General features: G+C 36.8%; 1 protein-coding gene across 2 annotated transcripts in view; it reads right to left on the bottom strand.

Annotated features, from left to right (window-relative positions):
• Positions 1-4562: 4562 nt before the first annotated feature.
• nsmaf (neutral sphingomyelinase (N-SMase) activation associated factor) overlaps positions 4563-25892 on the bottom strand; it is a 42555-nt gene continuing 21225 nt past the window's right edge. Inside the window, exons 19-27 of one of the 2 annotated variants that reach the window (XM_079846424.1) lie at positions 24504-24546; positions 24260-24420; positions 21506-21614; positions 21318-21376; positions 19682-19746; positions 18778-18845; positions 18576-18699; positions 13810-13893; positions 4767-4911 (exon numbers count right to left, since the gene is read on the bottom strand). In XM_079846424.1, coding sequence (XP_079702550.1) covers positions 4888-4911; positions 13810-13893; positions 18576-18699; positions 18778-18845; positions 19682-19746; positions 21318-21376; positions 21506-21614; positions 24260-24420; positions 24504-24546 — 737 coding nt within the window. In that variant the 3' untranslated portion in view covers positions 4767-4887. Of the gene's footprint in view, positions 4912-13809; positions 13894-18575; positions 18700-18777; positions 18846-19681; positions 19747-21317; positions 21377-21505; positions 21615-24259; positions 24421-24503; positions 24547-25892 lie in introns of both variants that reach the window. The other variant, XR_013816042.1, reaches the window with a different exon arrangement.

Below are 25892 nucleotides of genomic sequence, written 5' to 3'. Positions count from 1 at the left end.
TGAGCTGTTCTAATAATGATCTGTTCTGATAATGATCTGTTCTGATAATGAGCTGTTCTGATAATGAGCTGTTCTAATAATGAGCTGTTCTGATAATGATCTGTTCTGATAATGAGCTGTTCTAATAATGAGCTGTTCTAATAATGAGCTGTTCTGATAATGATCTGTTCTGATAATGATCTGTTCTGATAATGAGCTGTTCTGATAATGAGCTGTTCTGATAATGAGCTGTTCTGATAATGAGCTGTTCTGATAATGAGCTGTTCTGATAATGATCTGTTCTGATAATGATCTGTTCTGATAATGATCTGTTCTGATAATGAGCTGTTCTGATAATGAGCTGTTCTGATAATGAGCTGTTCTGATAATGAGCTGTTCTGATAATGATCTGTTCTGATAATGATCTGTTCTGATAATGATCTGTTCTGATAATGATCTGTTCTGATAATGATCTGTTCTGATAATGATCTGTTCTGATAATGAGCTGTTCTGATAATGAGCTGTTCTGATAATGATCTGTTCTGATAATGAGCTGTTCTGATAATGATCTGTTCTGATAATGAGCTGTTCTGATAATGAGCTGTTCTGATAATGAGCTGTTCTGATAATGAGCTGTTCTGATAATGAGCTGTTCTGATAATGATCTGTTCTGATAATGATCTGTTCTGATAATGATCTGTTCTGATAATGATCTGTTCTGATAATGAGCTGTTCTGATAATGAGCTGTTCTGATAATGAGCTGTTCTGATAATGATCTGTTCTGATAATGATCTGTTCTGATAATGAGCTGTTCTGATAATGAGCTGTTCTGATAATGAGCTGTTCTGATAATGAGCTGTTCTGATAATGAGCTGTTCTGATAATGAGCTGTTCTGATAATGAGCTGTTCTGATAATGATCTGTTCTGATAATGATCTGTTCTGATAATGATCTGTTCTGATAATGATCTGTTCTGATAATGATCTGTTCTGATAATGATCTGTTCTGATAATGAGCTGTTCTGATAATGAACGGTTCTGATAATGAGCTGTTCTGATAATGAGCTGTTCTGATAATGAGCTGTTCTGATAATGAGCTGTTCTGATAATGAGCTGTTCTGATAATGAGCTGTTCTGATAATGAGCTGTTCTAATAATGAGCTGTTCTAATAATGAGCTGTTCTGATAATGAGCTGTTCTGATAATGAGCTGTTCTGATAATGAGCTGTTCTGATAATGAGCTGTTCTAATAATGAGCTGTTCTAATAATGAGCTGTTCTGATAATGAGCTGTTCTGATAATGAGCTGTTCTAATAATGAGCTGTTCTAATAATGAGCTGTTCTGATAATGAGCTGTTCTGATAATGAGCGGTTCTGATAATGAGCTGTTCTGATAATGAGCTGTTCTGATAATGAGCTGTTCTAATAATGAGCTGTTCTGATAATGAGCTGTTCTGATAATGAGCTGTTCTGATAATGAGCTGTTCTGATAATGAGCTGTTCTGATAATGAGCTGTTCTGATAATGAGCTGTTCTGATAATGAGCTGTTCTGATAATGAGCTGTTCTAATAATGAGCTGTTCTGATAATGAGCTGTTCTGATAATGAGCTGTTCTGATAATGAGCTGTTCTGATAATGAGCTGTTCTGATAATGAGCTGTTCTGATAATGAGCTGTTCTGATAATGAGCTGTTCTAATAATGAGCTGTTCTAATAATGAGCTGTTCTGATAATGAGCTGTTCTAATAATGAGCTGTTCTGATAATGAGCTGTTCTGATAATGAGCTGTTCTGATAATGAGCTGTTCTGATAATGAGCTGTTCTGATAATGAGCTGTTCTGATAATGAGCTGTTCTAATAATGAGCTGTTCTGATAATGAGCTGTTCTGATAATGAGCTGTTCTGATAATGAGCTGTTCTGATAATGAGCTGTTCTGATAATGAGCTGTTCTGATAATGAGCTGTTCTGATAATGAGCTGTTCTGATAATGAGCTGTTCTGATAATGAGCTGTTCTGATAATGAGCTGTTCTAATAATGAGCTGTTCTGATAATGAGCTGTTCTAATAATGAGCTGTTCTAATAATGAGCTGTTCTAATAATGAGCTGTTCTGATAATGAGCTGTTCTGATAATGAGCTGTTCTGATAATGAGCTGTTCTGATAATGAGCTGTTCTGATAATGAGCTGTTCTGATAATGAGCTGTTCTGATAATGAGCTGTTCTGATAATGAGCTGTTCTAATAATGAGCTGTTCTGATAATGAGCTGTTCTAATAATGAGCTGTTCTGATAATGAGCTGTTCTAATAATGAGCTGTTCTAATAATGAGCTGTTCTAATAATGAGCTGTTCTGATAATGAGCTGTTCTGATAATGAGCTGTTCTGATAATGAGCTGTTCTGATAATGAGCTGTTCTGATAATGAGCTGTTCTAATAATGAGCTGTTCTGATAATGAGCTGTTCTGATAATGAGCTGTTCTGATAATGAGCTGTTCTGATAATGATCTGTTCTGATAATGAGCTGTTCTAATAATGAGCTGTTCTAATAATGAGCTGTTCTGATAATGAGCTGTTCTGATAATGAGCTGTTCTGATAATGAGCTGTTCTGATAATGAGCTGTTCTAATAATGAGCTGTTCTAATAATGAGCTGTTCTGATAATGAGCTGTTCTGATAATGAGCTGTTCTGATAATGAGCTGTTCTAATAATGAGCTGTTCTAATAATGAGCTGTTCTAATAATGAGCTGTTCTGATAATGAGCTGTTCTGATAATGATCTGTTCTGATAATGATCTGTTCTGATAATGAGCTGTTCTAATAATGAGCTGTTCTGATAATGAGCTGTTCTGATAATGAGCTGTTCTGATAATGAGCTGTTCTAATAATGATCTGTTCTGATAATGAGCTGTTCTGATAATGAGCTGTTCTGATAATGAGCTGTTCTAATAATGAGCTGTTCTGATAATGAGCTGTTCTAATAATGAGCTGTTCTGATAATGAGCTGTTCTGATAATGAGCTGTTCTGATAATGAGCTGTTCTGATAATGAGCTGTTCTGATAATGAGCTGTTCTGATAATGAGCTGTTCTGATAATGAGCTGTTCTGATAATGAGCTGTTCTGATAATGAGCTGTTCTGATAATGAGCTGTTCTGATAATGAGCTGTTCTGATAATGAGCTGTTCTAATAATGAGCTGTTCTGATAATGAGCTGTTCTAATAATGAGCTGTTCTGATAATGAGCTGTTCTAATAATGAGCTGTTCTAATAATGAGCTGTTCTGATAATGAGCTGTTCTGATAATGAGCTGTTCTGATAATGAGCTGTTCTGATAATGAGCTGTTCTGATAATGAGCTGTTCTGATAATGAGCTGTTCTGATAATGAGCTGTTCTGATAATGAGCTGTTCTGATAATGAGCTGTTCTGATAATGAGCTGTTCTGATAATGATCTGTTCTGATAATGATCTGTTCTGATAATGAGCTGTTCTAATAATGAGCTGTTCTGATAATGAGCTGTTCTGATAATGATCTGTTCTGATAATGAGCTGTTCTGATAATGAGCTGTTCTGATAATGAGCTGTTCTGATAATGATCTGTTCTGATAATGAGCTGTTCTGATAATGAGCTGTTCTGATAATGAGCTGTTCTGATAATGAGCTGTTCTGATAATGAGCTGTTCTGATAATGAGCTGTTCTGATAATGAGCTGTTCTGATAATGAGCTGTTCTGATAATGATCTGTTCTGATAATGATCTGTTCTGATAATGAGCTGTTCTGATAATGAGCTGTTCTGATAATGAGCTGTTCTGATAATGAGCTGTTCTGATAATGAGCTGTTCTGATAATGAGCTGTTCTGATAATGAGCTGTTCTGATAATGAGCTGTTCTGATAATGAGCTGTTCTGATAATGAGCTGTTCTGATAATGAGCTGTTCTGATAATGAGCTGTTCTGATAATGAGCTGTTCTGATAATGAGCTGTTCTGATAATGAGCTGTTCTGATAATGAGCTGTTCTGATAATGAGCTGTTCTGATAATGAGCTGTTCTGATAATGAGCTGTTCTGATAATGAGCTGTTCTGATAATGAGCTGTTCTGATAATGAGCTGTTCTGATAATGAGCTGTTCTGATAATGAGCTGTTCTGATAATGAGCTGTTGATCGATTGCTCCGCCTGAATCGATTGCTCCGCCTGATCGATTGCTCCTGATCGATTGCTCCTGTCTGCCTGCTGTGTCTGTTGCTCTGTAGCTCAAGTCTGTAGCTCTGTAGAGCCTTGCTTACGTTTGAATCTTTATTTTGATATTTCCTCTTTCTTCTACTGCTAAATATAACTTACTCATCACCATACATTGTTTAAAAATTGCCTATCACGTTAAATTTGACATCGCTAGCTTTTAATCTAAATCACCATCACACGTTAGCATTTTGCTAGCCTGTTAGCTTGTTATCTCTGCACCCGGGCCTCCCTTTTTCTGAGTTCATAACTTGGATTAGTAAATTGTGTCCAGCAAACGATTGTGGTAAGTGGTAAGTTGGATTAATCAACAAACACGGTAAGTCATGTCTTCTCCTGTCATTATCACCTGCAGTGCATGCCACATGTTCAGTATAGGCTTCTCCGCTGGCGAACAGGGCTTCACATGTGATAAATGTAAGGAGATAGTTAGGCTGACGGAGAAGATTTCAGAATTAGAAACACGCATCCATACTTTATCTGAGAGTAGTGAGGATGGAACAGCTTTAGACACTGATTTGGATGCGAATAGCTTAGTGAACTCTGTACATTCTTCGGTTCCGGCTGCAGGGCCCTCGCAGCAGGGAAACTGGGTAACAGTGAGGCAGCATAGTCGCAGACCAAAGAACCGCTTTTCCGTTCCGGTTAGAACATCAAACAGGTTCTCCCCTCTCAGTGAAGCACCCACTGAGTCTCCTGTTGAAAGTGCCCTAGTCATTGGCGATTCTATTACACGGAACGTGAAGATAGAGACACCAGCTACCATAGTCACTTGTTTACCGGGAGCCAGAGCACCTGACATCAAAGCAAATTTAAAAGTGCTGGCTAAAGCTAATCGTAAATTCTCTAAGATTATTATTCACGTCGGCACTAATGATGTTCGACTTCGCCAGTCGGAGATCACCAAAATTAACATTAAAGAGGTGTGTGAACTCGCTAGTACGATGTCTGAGGCTGTTTTTTGTTCTGGACCGCTCCCGGTAAAAAGGAGTGATGAGATAGTTAGCAGACTATCATCACTCAATGGCTGGTTGTCTAAGTGGTGTCTGCAAAATAACATAGGGTTCATAGACAATTGGAAAAGTTTTTGGGGCAGACCTGACCTGTTGAAGAAGGATGGCATCCATCCCTCTTGGGGTGGTGCCGCTCTTCTCTCTAGTAATCTGGCACATAGTCTTAGAGCTAAACCTTGACTCACTAGGGCCCAGGTCAGGAAGCAGACAAACTGGCTAAACCGACCGTCTGCTAGCTGTCTCACGTTACCGGAGTCAGATAAATCCCAGCACATAGAGACTCTTTCACCTAGATATTATCACATAGAGACTGTGTCTGTTCCCCGAATTAGCAAATACAACAAAACATCAAAACCATTCAACAGTAAAAATTTAATTGACGTCCAACAAATAAACAAAATATATAATACAGATGAACAATTGATAAAGCTTGGGTTGCTGAATATTAGATCCCTTTCCCCAAAAGCGCTTATTGTTAATGATATTATTACAGATAATAATCTAGATGTGCTCTGTTTGACAGAAACCTGGCTAAAACCTGACGACTACATTACCTTAAATGAGTCCACCCCCCAAGATTACTGTTATAAACATGAGCCGCGTCTGAAAGGTAAAGGGGGAGGGGTTGCTGTAATTTATAATAATATCTTCAGTATTACTCAGAAGTCTAGTTTCAAATATAATTCCTTCGAAGTTTTGGTGCTTTATGTAACGCTATGTAGTGTACATGATAAAACCCGTTCAACATTTGTGTTAGCTACTGTATACAGGCCACCTGGGCATAATACAGACTTTATCAAAGAATTTGCTGATTTTCTATCAGAGTTAGTACTGGCCGTAGATAAAGTACTAATTGTTGGTGATTTTAATATCCATGTTGACAACGGAAAAGACGTATTGGGATTAGCATTTAAAGACACACTAAACTCTATTGGAGTTAGGCAACACGTGTCAGGAGCCACTCATCGCCATAATCATACTTTAGACCTAATATTGTCACATGGAATAAATGTTGATACCGTTGAAATTCTGCAGCAGAGCGATGACATCTCAGATCATTACTTAGTATCATGTATACTTAATTTAGCTAAGGTTGCAAAGCCGCCCCCTCGCTTTAAAAATGGCAGGACAATCACTGCCGCTACTAAAGATTGCTTTTTAAATAATCTTCCTCTACTAAAGATTGCTTTTTAAATAATCTTCCTCATCAGTATCATCTGCTCAGCATCCCAGATAGTATAGAAGAACTCGATGTTGCAACAGAAACTATTGACTCTCTCTTTTGCAGTACTTTAGACACAGTTGCTCCTCTGCGCTTAAAGAAGATTAAAGAAAATAGTCCAACGCCGTGGTACAACGAGCACACCCGGGCCCTTAAAACAGCAGCCAGAAAAATGGAGCGCAGCTGGAAGAAAACAAAATTAGAGGTATTTCGTAATTCGTGGAAAGAGCACATGATCACATACAGAAAGGCCGTAAAAACTGCTAGATCTGCTTATTTCTCAACTCTCTTGGAAGAAAACAAACACAACCCAAGGTATTTATTCGATACAGTGGCTAAATTAACCAAAAATAAAGCTTCAACTTCTGATGATTGTAAACAGCACAGCAGTAATGACTTTATGAACTTCTTCACATGTAAGATTGATAATATTAGGAAAAAATTTTTAACCATGCAGCCGTCTAATACAGCATCACATCAGACAGAGCATTGTAGTGTCACTGAGGAAAAATTACACTCATTCACTGCTATAGGAGAAGAAGAATTGGCTAAACTCGTTAAATCATCAAAATCGACAACATGTATGCTCGACCCTATACCAACTAGGCTATTAAAAGAGATGCTACCAGAGGTCATAGATCCTCTTCTTAATATCATTAATTCATCTTTGTCATTAGGATATGTACCGAAAACTTTTAAGTTGGCAATTATTAAACCACTTATTAAAAAACCGCAACTTGATCCTACAGATTTAGTCAATTATAGACCAATCTCAAATCTACCCTTTCTGTCAAAAATACTTGAAAAGGCAGTGTCTTCACAATTATGTTCCTTTTTAGAAAGAAATGGTATCTGTGAGGATTTCCAGTCAGGATTTAGACCGTATCATAGCACTGAGACTGCTCTCGTCAGAGTTACAAATGATTTGCTCTTATCATCCGATCGTGGCTGTATCTCTCTATTAGTGTTACTCGATCTTAGTGCTGCATTTGATACTATCGACCACAACATTCTTTTGAATAGACTCGAAAATTATGTAGGTATTAGTGGAATTGCATTATCATGGTTTAAATCATACCTATGCGACCGTTATCAGTTTGTAGTAGTAAATGAAGATATGTCACACCGATCGCAAGTTCAGTATGGAGTACCGCAAGGCTCAGTGCTAGGACCGCTACTCTTCACCCTGTACATGCTACCACTGGGAGATATCATTAGGAAGCATGGCGTTAGTTTTCATTGTTATGCTGACGATACTCAGCTCTATATTTCTTCACGCCCTAAAGAAACTTACCAATTCACAAGATTAACGGAATGCATAGCTGATATAAAACATTGGATGACTGGTAATTTCCTGCAACTCAATTCAGAAAAAACTGAATTTTTAATTATTGGACAAAAAAGCTCCACAAGTAGTAACCTAGAATACTGTCTAACACTTGATGGCTGTTCTGTCAAGTCCTCGTCATCAGTGAGGAACCTGGGTGTGCTCTTTGATACCAATCTTTCGTTTGAAAGCCACGTTTCTAGCATCTGTAAAACTGCTTTCTACCATCTTAAAAATATATCTAAATTACGGCACATGCTCTCAATGCAAAATGCTGAACAGTTAGTTCATGCGTTCATGACCTCAAGGTTAGATTATTGTAATGCTCTACTGGGTGGTTGCCCTGCTCGCTTAATAAATAAACTCCAGCTGGTCCAAAACGCAGCAGCTCGAGTTCTTACTAGAACCAGGAAGTATGACCATATTAGCCCAGTTCTGTCAACACTGCACTGGCTGCCTATTAAACATCGCATAAATTTTAAAATCTTACTTATTACTTACAAAGCACTAAATGGTTTAGCTCCCCAATACTTGAGCGAGCTCTTAACATATTATACTCCATCACGTCTACTGCGGTCTCAAAATTCTGGCCAGCTGATCATACCGAGAATATCCAAATCAACTGCAGGCGGTCGATCGTTTTCCTATTTAGCACCTAAACTCTGGAACAGTCTTCCTAACATTGTTCGGGAAGCAGACACACTCTGTCAGTTTAAATCTAGACTAAAAACACATCTCTTTACTGTGGCATACACATAAAACACTTTTTCAATGAAATGATTGTTAGGCTGCATTAACTAGGTCAGCCGGAACCGGGAACACTTCCCATAACACCTGATGTACTCGTTACATCATCAGAAGAATGGCATCTACGCTAATGTTAGTCTCTCTGTTTTATCCCGAGGTTTACTGCAGTCAGCTGGATCCGGGCCGTATCCAGATCAGATGGTGGACCTGCGCCCAGAGAAGACCAACACAGGACCCCGAAGTGTATGAGAGACCGTGATTAGACTCCCCCTGAAACTGCCTCATCGACACGGCATCTCAATAAACCCGTCTCCTGCGTGTTGCCTCCGATCATTCGAATATTGCACTTTAATAATTATTTAATCAACATCATCCTCAATAAACCCGTCTCCAGCATGTTGCCCCCGGTCCCTCGAATATTCTGATCTATTATGACCTCCGAGCTGTAAAACTGCCAGAATAATAATTGAGCCTGGTTTCTCCCAAGGTTTATTTTTCTCCATTAGGTCACCTAATGGGGTTTTGGTTTCCTTGCCACTGTTGCCTCTGGCTTGGCGTGCTCAGTTGGGGACACTAAATTTTTCAACTAAACATCGAAATACATCTAAATAATAAACTAAATTAACCATTTAAACTAAATTACTGATCAAATTATTGATCTAAAGCCCACACTGTCACTGTATGATACTTGAAATTTTTCCAGAATGGCTATACAGCTGAATAAAATTATGCTGCATTATTTTCCTGTTTAACACTGTAAAGCTGCTTTGAAACAATCTACATTGTTAAAAGCGCTATATAAATAAAGTTGACTTGACTTGACTTGACTGTTCTAATAATGAGCTGTTCTGATAATGAGCTGTTCTAATAATGAGCTGTTCTGATAATGAGCTGTTCTGATAATGAGCTGTTCTAATAATGAGCTGTTCTGATAATGAGCTGTTCTAATAATGAGCTGTTCTGATAATGAGCTGTTCTAATAATGAGCTGTTCTGATAATGAGCTGTTCTAATAATGAGCTGTTCTGATAATGAGCTGTTCTGATAATGAGCTGTTCTGATAATGAGCTGTTCTAATAATGAGCTGTTCTGATAATGAGCTGTTCTGATAATGAGCTGTTCTGATAATGAGCTGTTCTAATAATGAGCTGTTCTAATAATGAGCTGTTCTGATAATGAGCTGTTCTAATAATGAGCTGTTCTGATAATGAGCTGTTCTGATAATGAGCTGTTCTGATAATGAGCTGTTCTGATAATGAGCTGTTCTAATAATGAGCTGTTCTGATAATGAGCTGTTCTGATAATGAGCTGTTCTAATAATGAGCTGTTCTGATAATGAGCTGTTCTGATAATGAGCTGTTCTGATAATGAGCTGTTCTAATAATGAGCTGTTCTGATAATGAGCTGTTCTAATAATGAGCTGTTCTGATAATGAGCTGTTCTGATAATGAGCTGTTCTGATAATGAGCTGTTCTGATAATGAGCTGTTCTGATAATGAGCTGTTCTGATAATGAGCTGTTCTGATAATGAGCTGTTCTAATAATGAGCTGTTCTGATAATGAGCTGTTCTAATAATGAGCTGTTCTGATAATGAGCTGTTCTGATAATGAGCTGTTCTGATAATGAGCTGTTCTGATAATGAGCTGTTCTGATAATGAGCTGTTCTGATAATGAGCTGTTCTAATAATGAGCTGTTCTGATAATGAGCTGTTCTGATAATGAGCTGTTCTGATAATGATCTGTTCTGATAATGATCTGTTCTGATAATGAGCTGTTCTGATAATGAGCTGTTCTAATAATGAGCTGTTCTAATAATGAGCTGTTCTGATAATGAGCTGTTCTAATAATGAGCTGTTCTGATAATGAGCTGTTCTAATAATGAGCTGTTCTGATAATGAGCTGTTCTGATAATGAGCTGTTCTGATAATGAGCTGTTCTGATAATGAGCTGTTCTGATAATGAGCTGTTCTGATAATGAGCTGTTCTGATAATGAGCTGTTCTAATAATGAGCTGTTCTGATAATGAGCTGTTCTGATAATGATCTGTTCTGATAATGAGCTGTTCTGATAATGAGCTGTTCTGATAATGAGCTGTTCTGATAATGATCTGTTCTGATAATGAGCTGTTCTGATAATGAGCTGTTCTGATAATGAGCTGTTCTGATAATGAGCTGTTCTGATAATGAGCTGTTCTAATAATGAGCTGTTCTGATAATGAGCTGTTCTGATAATGAGCTGTTCTGATAATGAGCTGTTCTGATAATGAGCTGTTCTGATAATGAGCTGTTCTGATGAGCTGTTCTGATAATGAGCTGTTCTGATAATGAGCTGTTCTGATAATGAGCTGTTCTGATAATGAGCTGTTCTAATAATGAGCTGTTCTGATAATGAGCTGTTCTGATAATGAGCTGTTCTGATAATGATCTGTTCTGATAATGATCTGTTCTGATAATGAGCTGTTCTGATAATGAGCTGTTCTAATAATGAGCTGTTCTAATAATGAGCTGTTCTGATAATGAGCTGTTCTGATAATGAGCTGTTCTGATAATGAGCTGTTCTAATAATGAGCTGTTCTGATAATGAGCTGTTCTGATAATGAGCTGTTCTGATAATGAGCTGTTCTGATAATGAGCTGTTCTGATAATGAGCTGTTCTGATAATGAGCTGTTCTGATAATGAGCTGTTCTGATAATGATCTGTTCTAATAATGAGCTGTTCTGATAATGATCTGTTCTAATAATGAGCTGTTCTGATAATGATCTGTTCTAATAATGAGCTGTTCTGATAATGAGCTGTTCTGATAATGAGCTGTTCTAATAATGAGCTGTTCTGATAATGAGCTGTTCTAATAATGAGCTGTTCTGATAATGAGCTGTTCTGATAATGAGCTGTTCTGATAATGATCTGTTCTGATAATGAGCTGTTCTAATAATGAGCTGTTCTAATAATGAGCTGTTCTGATAATGAGCTGTTCTGATAATGAGCTGTTCTGATAATGATCTGTTCTGATAATGAGCTGTTCTGATAATGAGCTGTTCTGATAATGAGCTGTTCTAATAATGAGCTGTTCTAATAATGAGCTGTTCTGATAATGATCTGTTCTGATAATGAGCTGTTCTGATAATGAGCTGTTCTGATAATGAGCTGTTCTGATAATGAGCTGTTCTAATAATGAGCTGTTCTGATAATGAGCTGTTCTGATAATGAGCTGTTCTAATAATGAGCTGTTCTGATAATGAGCTGTTCTGATAATGAGCTGTTCTGATAATGAGCTGTTCTGATAATGAGCTGTTCTAATAATGAGCTGTTCTGATAATGAGCTGTTCTGATAATGAGCTGTTCTGATAATGAGCTGTTCTGATAATGAGCTGTTCTGATAATGAGCTGTTCTGATAATGAGCTGTTCTGATAATGAGCTGTTCTGATAATGAGCTGTTCTGATAATGAGCTGTTCTGATAATGAGCTGTTCTAATAATGAGCTGTTCTGATAATGAGCTGTTCTGATAATGAGCTGTTCTGATAATGATCTGTTCTGATAATGATCTGTTCTGATAATGAGCTGTTCTAATAATGAGCGGTTCTAATAATGATCTGTTCTAATAATGAGCTGTTCTGATAATGAGCTGTTCTGATAATGAGCTGTTCTGATAATGAGCTGTTCTGATAATGAGCTGTTCTGATAATGAGCTGTTCTAATAATGAGCTGTTCTGATAATGAGCTGTTCTGATAATGATCTGTTCTGATAATGAGCTGTTCTGATAATGAGCTGTTCTGATAATGAGCTGTTCTGATAATGATCTGTTCTGATAATGAGCTGTTCTGATAATGAGCTGTTCTGATAATGAGCTGTTCTGATAATGAGCTGTTCTGATAATGAGCTGTTCTGATAATGAGCTGTTCTGATAATGAGCTGTTCTGATAATGAGCTGTTCTAATAATGAGCTGTTCTGATAATGAGCTGTTCTGATAATGAGCTGTTCTGATAATGAGCTGTTCTGATAATGAGCTGTTCTGATAATGAGCTGTTCTGATAATGAGCTGTTCTGATAATGAGCTGTTCTGATAATGAGCTGTTCTGATAATGATCTGTTCTGATAATGATCTGTTCTGATAATGAGCTGTTCTGATAATGAGCTGTTCTGATAATGATCTGTTCTGATAATGATCTGTTCTGATAATGAGCTGTTCTGATAATGAGCTGTTCTGATAATGATCTGTTCTGATAATGAGCTGTTCTGATAATGAGCTGTTCTGATAATGAGCTGTTCTGATAATGAGCTGTTCTAATAATGAGCTGTTCTGATAATGAGCTGTTCTGATAATGAGCTGTTCTGATAATGAGCTGTTCTAATAATGAGCTGTTCTGATAATGAGCTGTTCTGATAATGAGCTGTTCTGATAATGATCTGTTCTGATAATGAGCTGTTCTGATAATGAGCTGTTCTGATAATGAGCTGTTCTGATAATGAGCTGTTCTGATAATGAGCTGTTCTGATAATGAGCTGTTCTGATAATGAGCTGTTCTGATAATGAGCTGTTCTGATAATGAGCTGTTCTGATAATGAGCTGTTCTGATAATGAGCTGTTCTAATAATGAGCTGTTCTAATAATGAGCTGTTCTGATAATGAGCTGTTCTAATAATGAGCTGTTCTAATAATGAGCTGTTCTGATAATGAGCTGTTCTAATAATGAGCTGTTCTGATAATGAGCTGTTCTGATAATGAGCTGTTCTGATAATGAGCTGTTCTGATAATGAGCTGTTCTGATAATGATCTGTTCTGATAATGAGCTGTTCTGATAATGAGCTGTTCTAATAATGAGCTGTTCTGATAATGAGCTGTTCTGATAATGAGCTGTTCTGATAATGATCTGTTCTGATAATGAGCTGTTCTGATAATGAGCTGTTCTAATAATGAGCTGTTCTAATAATGAGCTGTTCTGATAATGAGCTGTTCTGATAATGAGCTGTTCTGATAATGAGCTGTTCTAATAATGAGCTGTTCTAATAATGAGCTGTTCTGATAATGAGCTGTTCTGATAATGAGCTGTTCTGATAATGAGCTGTTCTGATAATGATCTGTTCTGATAATGAGCTGTTCTGATAATGATCTGTTCTGATAATGAGCTGTTCTGATAATGAGCTGTTCTGATAATGATCTGTTCTGATAATGAGCTGTTCTGATAATGAGCTGTTCTGATAATGAGCTGTTCTGATAATGAGCTGTTCTGATAATGATCTGTTCTAATAATGAGCTGTTCTGATAATGATTTTCATCACTAACCCCAGCCTCGTGCTCAAACTCAGCCAGCGGCTCGAACCCCGTCCGTCTGTTCTTGGAGACGTCAGCGGCCACACACTTCCAGATCTGGAGGAGGAGAACACAGGAAACAGGAAGTCAAGAATCTGGAGTCTCTAACCCAATCGCTCTAGCGCCACCACCTGTCCAAAGCTGCACCTGGCTGTGTGTCGTGTGTTTTAATGCATTATATGTGAAGGTTTAAGTAAAGTGTTCCTGAATATGCCACTATAGATGTTCTGAAGATGTCTTAACCAGTGTTGGGGAAACGCATTACAAGTAACTTGAGTTATGTAATCAGATTACTTTTTCCAAGTAACTAGTAAAGTAACGCATTACTTTTCAAATTTACAACAAAATATCTAAGTTACTTTTTCACATTAATTTGACTGACAGCTCTCCTGCCCTCATGTTGAGTTAGTGCAGAGGCGTGTGTGTGTGTGTGTGTGTGTGTGTGTTAACATGAGGGTTATTGTAGTTCTAGACTAAATGTGAGCATTTATTTATCTCACTTGCACAATAAAGATTCTGTCCTCCTCAAAATGAATAAAATCAGTCAAATGCAAAATCAGAGAACTATGCAAACCTCCAATAATGAAATGTTAAATAAAACAACTATTTTTAAGCATAATCTACCTTTATATTTAATTTACCAATGTCTTGCTGCTGACCTTTGATGATGAAAATTACTAGATTTTTTGTTTTTATTGGTAAAACTTTTTTCTCCTGCATCTATTCCTCCATTATCCAGAGCTGCGCCCTCTAGTGTTCATGAGGGAATCTGCATCTTTACCTCAGCCTGGGGCGCATTATTTACATTCTGGTATGAAGAGGTCTTTACCGTTGCACAAAAACATCACTTTTTTGTTATTTATATATATAAAAAAAAAAAAATAACAAAAAAAGCCCAGCCCAGGTGAGAAAAAGTAACGCAAAAGTAACGTAACACATTACTTTTCTTAAAAAGTAACTCAATTAGTTACTTTTTAAGAGAGTAACGCAATATTGTAATGCATTACTTTTCAAAGTAACTTTCCCCAACACTGGTTATAATGCATTATATGTGAATGTTTAAGTAAAGGGTTTATGAAAAAGCCACTATAGATGTTCTGAAGATGTCTTAACTAGGGTTCCCACTCTTTTACAGCCATCATTTTCCAGGACATTTAAAATTTTACTACAACGGGAATAAAAGACAAGGATCATGCTAAATATCGCTCTCTAAGTCTTTATAAGGCATGCAGTTCATTGCCATGACTTAACTATAAAAGCTGTTCTTAATATGAGCTTTTAATCATATATTATGGAAGCTTGTTTCTGCCACAGAATAAAAAGAAAAGAAAAGGTAATTGCTTTTTAACTCGCTATTCTGACTTTATATTGCGCAATTCTGACATTATATCACAATTCTGATTTATAACTCGCAATTGTTGAGTTTATATCACGCAATTCTGACTTTATAACACAATTGTTGAGTTTATATCACGCAATTCTGACTTTATATCACAATTGTTGAGTTTATATCACGCAATTCTGACTTTATATCACAATTGTTGAGTTTATATCACGCAATTCTGACTTTATAACACAATTGTTGAGTTTATATCACGCAATTCTGACTTTATAATACAATTGTTGAGTTTATATCACACAATTCTGACTTTATATCACAATTGTTGAGTTTATATCACGCAATTCTGACTTTATAATACAATTGTTGAGTTTGTATCACGCAATTCTGACTTTATATCACAATTGTTGAGTTTATATCACGCAATTCTGACTTTATAATACAATTGTTGAGTTTATATCACGCAATTCTGACTTTATAATACAATTGTTGAGTTTATATCACGCAATTCTGACTTTATATCACAATTGTTGAGTTTATATCACGCAATTCTGACTTTATAATACAATTGTTGAGTTTATATCACGCAATTCTGACTTTATAATACAATTGTTGAGTTTATATCACGCAATTCTGACTTTATAATACAATTGTTGAGTTTATATCACGCAATTCTGACTTTATAATACAATTGTTGAGTTTATATCACGCAATTCTGACTTTATAATACAATTGTTGAGTTTGTATCACACAATTCTGACTTTATATCACAATTGTTGAGTTTATATCACGCAATTCTGACTTTATAATACAATTGTTGAGTTTGTATCACACAATTCTGACTTTATATCACTATTGTTGAGTTTATATCACGCAATTCTGACTTTATATCACAATTGTTGAGTTTATATCACGCAATTCTGACTTTATAATACAATTGTTGAGTTTGTATCACGCAATTCTGACTTTATATCACAATTGTTGAGTTTATATCACGCAATTCTGACTTTATAATACAATTGTTGAGTTTATATCACGCAATTCTGACTTTATATCACAATTGTTGAGTTTGTATCACGCAATTCTGACTTTATATCACAATTGTTGAGTTTAAATCACGCAATTCTGACTTTATATCACAATTGTTGAGTTTAAATCACGCAATTCTGACTTTATATCACAATTGTTGAGTTTATATCACGCAATTCTGACTTTATATCACAATTGTTGAGTTTATATCACGCAATTCTGACTTTATATCACAATTGTTGAGTTTATATCACGCAATTCTGACTTTATATCACAATTGTTGAGTTTAAATCACGCAATTCTGACTTTATATCACAATTGTTGAGTTTATATCACGCAATTCTGACTTTATATCACAATTGTTGAGTTTATATCACGCAATTCTGACTTTATATCACAATTGTTGAGTTTATATCACGCAATTCTGACTTTATATCACAATTGTTGAGTTTATATCACGCAATTCTGACTTTATATCACAATTGTTGAGTTTATATCACGCAATTCTGACTTTATATCACAATTGTTGAGTTTGTATCACGCAATTCTGACTTTATATCACAATTGTTGAGTTTATATCACGCAATTCTGACTTTATATCACAATTGTTGAGTTTAAATCACGCAATTCTGACTTTATATCACAATTGTTGAGTTTATATCACGCAATTCTGACTTTATATCACAATTGTTGAGTTTATATCACGCAATTCTGACTTTATATCACAATTGTTGAGTTTATATCACGCAATTCTGACTTTATATCACAATTGTTGAGTTTGTATCACGCAATTCTGACTTTATAATACAATTGTTGAGTTTATATCACGCAATTCTGACTTTATATCACAATTGTTGAGTTTGTATCACGCAATTCTGACTTTATAATACAATTGTTGAGTTTGTATCACGCAATTCTGACTTTATAATACAATTGTTGAGTTTATATCACGCAATTCTGACTTTATATCACAATTGTTGAGTTTATATCACGCAATTCTGACTTTATATCACAATTGTTGAGTTTGTATCACGCAATTCTGACTTTATAATACAATTGTTGAGTTTATATCACGCAATTCTGACTTTATATCACAATTGTTGAGTTTATATCACGCAATTCTGACTTTATATCACAATTGTTGAGTTTATATCACGCAATTCTGACTTTATATCACAATTGTTGAGTTTATATCACGCAATTCTGACTTTATAATACAATTGTTGAGTTTGTATCACGCAATTCTGACTTTATAATACAATTGTTGAGTTTATATCACGCAATTCTGACTTTATATCACAATTGTTGAGTTTGTATCACGCAATTCTGACTTTATAATACAATTGTTGAGTTTGTATCACGCAATTCTGACTTTATATCACAATTGTTGAGTTTATATCACGCAATTCTGACTTTATATCACAATTGTTGAGTTTATATCACGCAATTCTGACTTTATAATACAATTGTTGAGTTTGTATCACGCAATTCTGACTTTATAATACAATTGTTGAGTTTATATCACGCAATTCTGACTTTATATCACAATTGTTGAGTTTGTATCACGCAATTCTGACTTTATAATACAATTGTTGAGTTTGTATCACGCAATTCTGACTTTATAATACAATTGTTGAGTTTATATCACGCAATTCTGACTTTATATCACAATTGTTGAGTTTATATCACGCAATTCTGACTTTATATCACAATTGTTGAGTTTATATCACGCAATTCTGACTTTATAATACAATTGTTGAGTTTGTATCACGCAATTCTGACTTTATATCACAATTGTTGAGTTTATATCACGCAATTCTGACTTTATAATACAATTGTTGAGTTTATATCACGCAATTCTGACTTTATAATACAATTGTTGAGTTTATATCACGCAATTCTGACTTTATAATACAATTGTTGAGTTTATATCACGCAATTCTGACTTTATAATACAATTGTTGAGTTTGTATCACGCAATTCTGACTTTATATCACTATTGTTGAGTTTGTATCACGCAATTCTGACGCTATCTCGCAATTCTGATTTATAACTCGCAATTGTGAGTTTATCTCTAACAATTCTGACTTTATAATACAATTGTTGAGTTTATATCACGCAACACTTTCTGCAACTAGCTGTAATTGTAATTGTTTTGGGCCGGTGATAAATTCAGAAGAAAAACCGGAGAACTTAAAAAAAAAAAAAAAAAAAAAAAAGATTTTCCAGGACATTTGACATGTTCTCTCATTTTCCATGTGTTTTCCAGGACTGGAACATTTGTCATCAATGTTGAAGGTTTTCCAGGATGAGTGTGAACCCTGATAACATCTGGTCAGCAGATCTCCAGATGTTCAGTGAATGAGCGCACCTTCACAGTGGAGTCCCAGGAGGCGGAGTAGAGTCTGTCGTCCCTCCAGCAGATGTGACTGACAGCATCATCATGACCCATCAGAGTCTCCTGCCTCCGTCCATACGCTATCGAGTAAAAATACCTGCGGAGAGATGGAGAAAAGATGAGCAATGCGTTAAACTAACATGAGAGTTATAGGGCTGTGATGTGTGATGCTCACACATTATTGTCCCAGGACGAGCAGACGACGATCTCCTCATCGGGCAGCATCAGACAGGACGACAGCGCCTGGGTCACATGACAAGTCAAATGAGCTTCATTTCATGGGACTGTGGTATTAAAGTCGCTTTTAAATAAACTTTTGCTGATTATTTACTCACCCTCATGTCATCCAAGATGTCCATGTCTTTCTTTCTGCAGTCGAAAAGAAATTAAAGTTTTGGATGAAAACATTCCAGGATTGTTCTCCATATAATGGACTTCAATGGGCTCCAAACGTTTCAGTTTCAGTGCAGCTTTAAACGACCCCAGATGATGAATAAGGGTCTGATCTAGACAAACCATCAGTTTCTGAGAGAAACCCAGCAGTATTTATGCTATTATTTTACCTCTTATCAGACGAACGTGATCATCTCTGAGCTCAGACATAACTTCCGCTTAGTGAGGTCAAAATACGAGCGTGGTCATAGATGTATCGATAGTAGATGCCTCATTCTACTGATCCGTGCAGTCGCTAATGAGGCATCTACTATCGATATATCTATGACCACGCTCGTATTTTGACCTCACTAAGCGGAAGTTATGTCATCATCTGGTGTCGTTTAAAGCTGCACTGAAACTGACCCGTTTGGAGCCCATTGAAGTCCATTATATGGAGAACAATCCTGGAATGTTTTCATCCAAAACCTTAATTTCTTTTCGACTGCAGAAAGAAAGACATGGACATCTTGGATGACATGAGGGTGAGGAAACTATCAGCAAAAGTTTATTTAAAAGTGAACTAATCCTTTAAGTGTTTGCACATGTTCCCTATATAGTGCTCTGATCGCTTATAGATAACAGTAAGGGCAACATAATTAAAGAAAAATCTTCAGTGTACTTTCTGTAATCTGTAAAGAGCTCACCATGTTGGAGAAGGACACGCTGCGCTGGAGGCCATTCTCTTTAGAGAACATCTTCAGTGTTGAGTCTGCATGAGGACAAAATATGAGCTCACTCAGGGTAGAATCATGCTAGCAACATATTAGCAGTGTGTGTATTAATGCTACTGAAGTCCTGTGAGGCGTGATCTGTACATCTCAGCTCTGAGAACTCAATCTCAGCCCGGCTGCATAAACACCTTCAGTTTTTCCCTCAAGTATGAACTTAAGGGGCGATTTCCCCTTACCTAAGAGAATAACTCAAGGGTGTTGCATATAATCTCTTAAACGGTTCTCTTAGGGAAACATTGAAGTGTTTGACGACAGCGATCCTGGATTCACGTTATAAAGTCTTGTTGCCATAGATACGCAAAACACTAACACTAATGCTGCGTTCACACCAAACGTGAATAGAGCGGCAAATTCACGTCTAGTTTGACTCTTGAACTTTGAATGCATTTGCGCGTCCAAAGCGAGATGGACACGCGTATAAAGCAAGAGTTTGAAGAGAAATTGACGCAAATCCTTTTGCGCTTTTCATAGTGGTTGTGCGGCCGCGAAATTGAAGAATACTACTGTTATTGTGTCACGAAATGTAGTTTTAAGAGTTGTTCAGTCGAGAATGCAGTAGTTTAAAGCTCAAATCTGTGGTTTATTTGTAAAGATGGCGCCTATTTAAGTTAAAAGATATTAATGACTTGTTATAACGTCAAACGACTTCTTTAACTATGTGAGTTTTTCTTCATCTTGTTCAGAAATGTACTGAAGTGTTCAGTGTCAGTGGTTGCGATGTGTGTGTGTGTGTGTATGTATTCTTGCATCGCTAAGATGGTCAAAGGGTTTTCCCTATCCCTAAAAACTCTTCTTGGCTCATAATGATCTTCAGCTGGTTCAGCCATGTCGTCTTATTTTTGTCTGCGTTACTCTTAAGGTTACGATTTCCAAACCTTAAGTTATACTTAGGGAAATGACCATTAAGGGGTTTTAGCAACACTTAACGCTTTTTAAGGGATTACTGAAGTGAAAAAACAGCATTTAAGGGGAATTCTAAGTGTTTATGACGTTTCACTTAAAGAAACCCTTAAAGCTACACTGTGTAACTTTTTTAGTTTATTCTTAGCTAAAAACACTTAGTTCTTTCAAAAATATATGTGCTCATTAATGTATATTTACTTCTTTCAAGTAATAAAGTATTCTCGTAAGTTTATAATATGCCATTGTAAACACATACGGGTGAGGGTTCGAATGCCGGTCGCCATGTTGCTCCTCCATCTTGAAAGTACATTAGCCAAAGAGGGACATTTCCGTAAATTCAAGCTTCGCCTTTGGCGTTTTAACACTCGATGGCTCCGTGTCCAATGTGGACGAGGTTGAGCTGGAAGCCATATTAATCTTGGACTAAATCGGCCACCGTAGGAGTTAAAACGAAATCAGAATTGAGAGGAACAGAAACTAATATTCACTGGATGGTCATATACAAGTTCACCACTAGATGGAGGAAAATATCACACAGTGTAGCTTTAAGTAACGCTTAGGTTTAAGGGAAACATAAGGGCGAACTTAAGGGAACATTACACTTCAGGTGCTTTATGCAACCGGGCACTGAGCCTGACCTCCTGACCTTGAGAAGTTGAGAAGATGGAGTCTCCACTGCGGGTCACAGCGATGCCCGTCACGGCTCTGCAGAACCAGATCAACAGGGTCAGAGCGGGTCTCCTCTCACACACACACACACACACACACACACACACACACACACACACACACACACACACACACACACACACACACACACACACACACACTCACTCCTTGTGGATCTTGTGGCAGGACTGCGCCTCCAGTTTGTCCATGTTGCTCCAGGCCATCTTCTTGCTCTCCTCCGTCAGGTCCTCGAATGAGTCCATACTAGGAGAAACTGACACGGAGATCCATCAGACACACTCACGCCTTACAGCAGGGGGAGGTTTTGAGTGTGTGTGTGTGTGTGTGTGTGTGTGTGAGAGAGAGAGAGTTGGCTCGCCCCTCCCTCCTGCAGTATAATTGGTTGACACCGCGTGATTGACAGGAACAGATGAATGAAGCGCATCAGGCAGTTGAAACGAATGTGGTCTAACAGAGCTCGTCAATGTCAAAATGATTGAGATGGCCAATCAAATCAAAGTGGGCGGGGTTTACATTCTCTTTTGGCTCGTGCTCAATCAATCTCTTAAAGGGCTAGCTCACTCAAAAATGAAGATTAGCCCATGATTTCCTCTCGTCATCCGAGGTGTGTGTGACATTCTTCTCTCAGACGAATATAATCTGAGTTATATTACACAAGTCCAGGCTAATCCAAGCTTTATAACAGCAGTAATAGTTGCTCTGTTTTTGAGGTGCATCTGTGTGTCATATAACTGCTCCAGCGGCTCTGGGGTGTTAATAAAGGCCTTCTGAAGCGAATCAACGCGTTTGTGTTAGAAAAATATCCATATTTAAAACTTTATCAAGTAAACTTTCGGCCTCCGCCTTCCCTGTTCAGTTTCTGCAAGTGTGTAAAGTTCTCCTGCGGATGGAAAGACTAACGCTCAGCTCCGCTCGTCATGACGTCACACACACATCTGGAGTTTCACTTTCAACATTCAACACTTTTACACAGAAGGCGGAGGCCGAAAGTTTACTTGATAAAGTTTTAAATATGGATATTTTTCTCACACAAACGCATTGATTGGCTTCAGAAGGCCTTTATTAACACCCCAGAGCCGCTGGAGCAGTTATATGACGCACAGATGCACTTCAAAAACAGAGCAACTAGTACTGCTGTTATAAAGCTTGGATTAGCCTGGACTTGTGTAATATAACTCAGATTATATTCGTCTGAGAGAAGAATGTCACACACACCTCGGATGACGAGAGGAAATCATGGGCTAATCTTCATTTTTGGGTGAGCTAGCCCTTTAATGGCGTTGCGGAGAGAGAATTCTTTCCGGTGAAATCACAAAACAAAATGCAAACGTGTCCAAGGTCTTATTATACAATCATTGATGAACATCTTTGATTTTAATGAAGATGAACTACATGAGAGCGGATTCGAACCCGCAACCTTTGACACGTTGACAAAAACTCTACCACCAAACCACTAGAGAATCTGGAAGTAAATTGCAGATCTATGTATTTATTCACTCACTCATGCGAAGAATATCGGGACTAATAATATATTTGACGCAAATTAATGCAAATATTGTTTACAAATAGTCCCAAAAAGATTATTTCCCAACTAGAATTAGACCTAGAGTTTCGCTCCCTGTTCTGTTTGACCTGATTATGGCCTTGCTGTGAATTAGTCTATTATTTAAAATAAGATTAAAATCAGTCATTATTTCATATTACATGATTTAATTTCTATAGGCTATATTCAGAGGAACAGCTCATGTTCAGAAGAAACATTCATGTTGAAGAACTGTTAATAATAAAGATTGAGAAGATTGGATCAGTTGTGCTACTTTTTATGGGGAATATTTGACCCCTGGCTTAACACTCTGGGGTTCCTCAGGTCAAAAATGACCCGAAGCGTTTTATAATAAATAAATAAAAATGTGTATCTTCATCGGAATGGTCTGAAACTTGGTGACTTTATTGGTACTTGGTATATGAACACCCAAAAAATATTGGGGACAGGATTTGAAAAGTCTAAGTGGTCATAAAAAAAGTGTCACACACAGAACCTTCTGGTCAAAAATGACCCCCATAGGAAATGAATGGGAAATTGGCAAAAATATGAAAATACAGAGTTTTTTTGTGCATACAATCTACAAATCAGCCAGGATGCAGAAACTCAACAGTGAAGATCTCTAAAACATCAAGAGTACAAAACAGACAAAAACACACACACACACAATTAGCTTTTGGAATGGCACGCGTTCATTTGTGTGTGCGTGTGTGTGTGTGAGTATAAGTGTGTGTGTGTGAGTTTTTTTGTCTGTTTTGCACTCTTGATGTTTTAGAGATCTTCACTGTTGAGTCTTTTTTTCTGCATTCTGGCTGATTTGTAGATTGTATGCACAAAAAAACTCATATTTTCTTTTCATATTTTTGCCAATTTCCCATTAATTAGACCCGAAGGTCCTGAATGAGACTATTTTTTTTTACGACCACTTAGACTTTTCAAATCCCAATATTTTTTGGGTGTTCATATACCAGGTACCAATAAAGTCACCAAGTTTCGGACCATTCCGATGAAGCTACGATTTTTTTTTTTAAATTATAAAACGCAAGATCCACTATAGTGGTAAAAATGTGCTATTGTGTGATAAAAATGCTCAATGTGTCCACCGGATGGCACTGATCTCATCTAAAAAATTGCTGTCATGAGGCCTAGACTCGACTCTAAAATTAAATACAGCTTTAATAAAAAAAAATGATATGTATAGATAAAATTTTTTATTATATTCAATGGGAAAAAATGGGTCATAATTATTGCATAAATATTAATTATAAATCATAAAATGATCTCAAAACACCAAAAAAGAAAAGAAAAAATATTATTGAACAAAGATATATTTCATATAGGTTGAGGTTCAGTACCAGGTGAAAGGTCGCAGCTGCTGAGGCTGGCCGCTGCTGATAGGCTGTTGAAGCGAGGACTGATCCTCTGAGGATGAGGAGTGATGAAGAGCTGACGCGGCGTCTGTCCAAACTCCAGTATTTGAGTTAGCATGGCTATCTTCTGATCTGGGTCCTCAATGCTGCGGAAACACACACACACACACACACACTGACAAATGTCCACTGACAGATATAAGCCCACAGAGAGAGTTAATGAGGTTACCTATCGCAGTCAACTCCGCCCTCGTAGGTCAGCGGATGGAAAACTGCAACACAGTTTCATGTTTATTAATATGGAGAGATATTATGGATGACACACTAGCCGCGTTTCCATTACAGATTTGCGCAAAACTTTTGCGATATTTTCTAAAAGTCAACAAAAAAATATTGCGAAATGACAGCGTTTCCATTAACTGATGTTATGCGACTAAAACATTTTTTTTCCTCTCGTGATAAATCATTCCAGAAATCATGCTACGCATGTTGTTATGTTTCTGCATATCCAGCCACCGCACGCCATTATTATTATTAATGGAAAGAGACGTGCGTGTTATAGCTGAAGGAAAGCACCTTATACTGGAGCGGCACATATGAGGTGTTATGATCAATTGTGGCATTTTATATTCTATTGTTTTTTTACGAGTTTAATAAAGAACTCGTCTTCTGTCCAAACACACCATCATCTGTAAAGAATGATCGACTTTTACACACGCAGGTTATTGTGACGCATTGCTGCCACATACAGAGACGAGCGAAAAGTTTGAATTTGATGGTGTAACTCAACGTTTTTTTACCACTTCATTATTTTGGCTCAGAATTTCGTTTTTTGGAAATATAAACTGAATTTAGAAATGCTTTTGAAATGAAAAACTTTGCGTTTAATAAACAAAATATGTTTTTGAAATGAAGACGGCGTTTGGATTTGAGTGCAAAATAATCCGTTCCCTGAGTCACGGCCTTTGCTGTTATTGTGAGTGTACACAAATAAAACAGTTTATAGTTTATAATTATGTCTTGCACATCTGTATGGCTAAAAATGACGGCGTATTTTGAGTTTCCGCTGGAATAAGGAAAAAAATCCATCAAAAGGCGACAACGATTTCGTCGGAAAGAGGGTTAAAGAAAACGTAGCCTATTTAGTTTCATATAGTTAGGCTATGTCTAAATATTATAATATTTCAATTTCATATGTTGATTATGAAAAGTGAGCAGCATGAGTAAAGCACATAATCACATGCGCATATGTCTGGAGACATGGATTTTGAGCACAATTGAATTGTGTTTTATAGAAAGTCTTTCTTTAAAATTAATTTTGTTTTGTATAAATTGTATTTTAATTTTGATCAATGTTTAATCAACTATTTGGCTGTAGGCTATATTTAATAAATAAGAAGCAAACCAAGATCGTCGGGAATGGATAGACCTAGTCTTTGAGCAAGGCTGAAACTATAGCGTTTTTCTGTTTTAATACATTTCTTGAATATATGTCATAATTACAGTAGGCCTAGAGATAGTTATGATATTTGTGGTTGCACCGGGTCCGTCATTATAAAGTTACGCCACTTTCCTTATTAGGAGAAAATATATGTCGTTTTAACGACATAAGATCTCG

This window comes from Gobio gobio (assembly GCF_949357685.1).
Source record: "Gobio gobio genome assembly, contig: scaffold_150, whole genome shotgun sequence".
In the NCBI taxonomy this organism is placed as follows: domain Eukaryota; kingdom Metazoa; phylum Chordata; class Actinopteri; order Cypriniformes; family Gobionidae; genus Gobio; species Gobio gobio.
The sequence above is the reverse complement of the archived record's forward strand: the minus strand, read 5'-3'. Positions and strand labels throughout refer to the sequence as shown.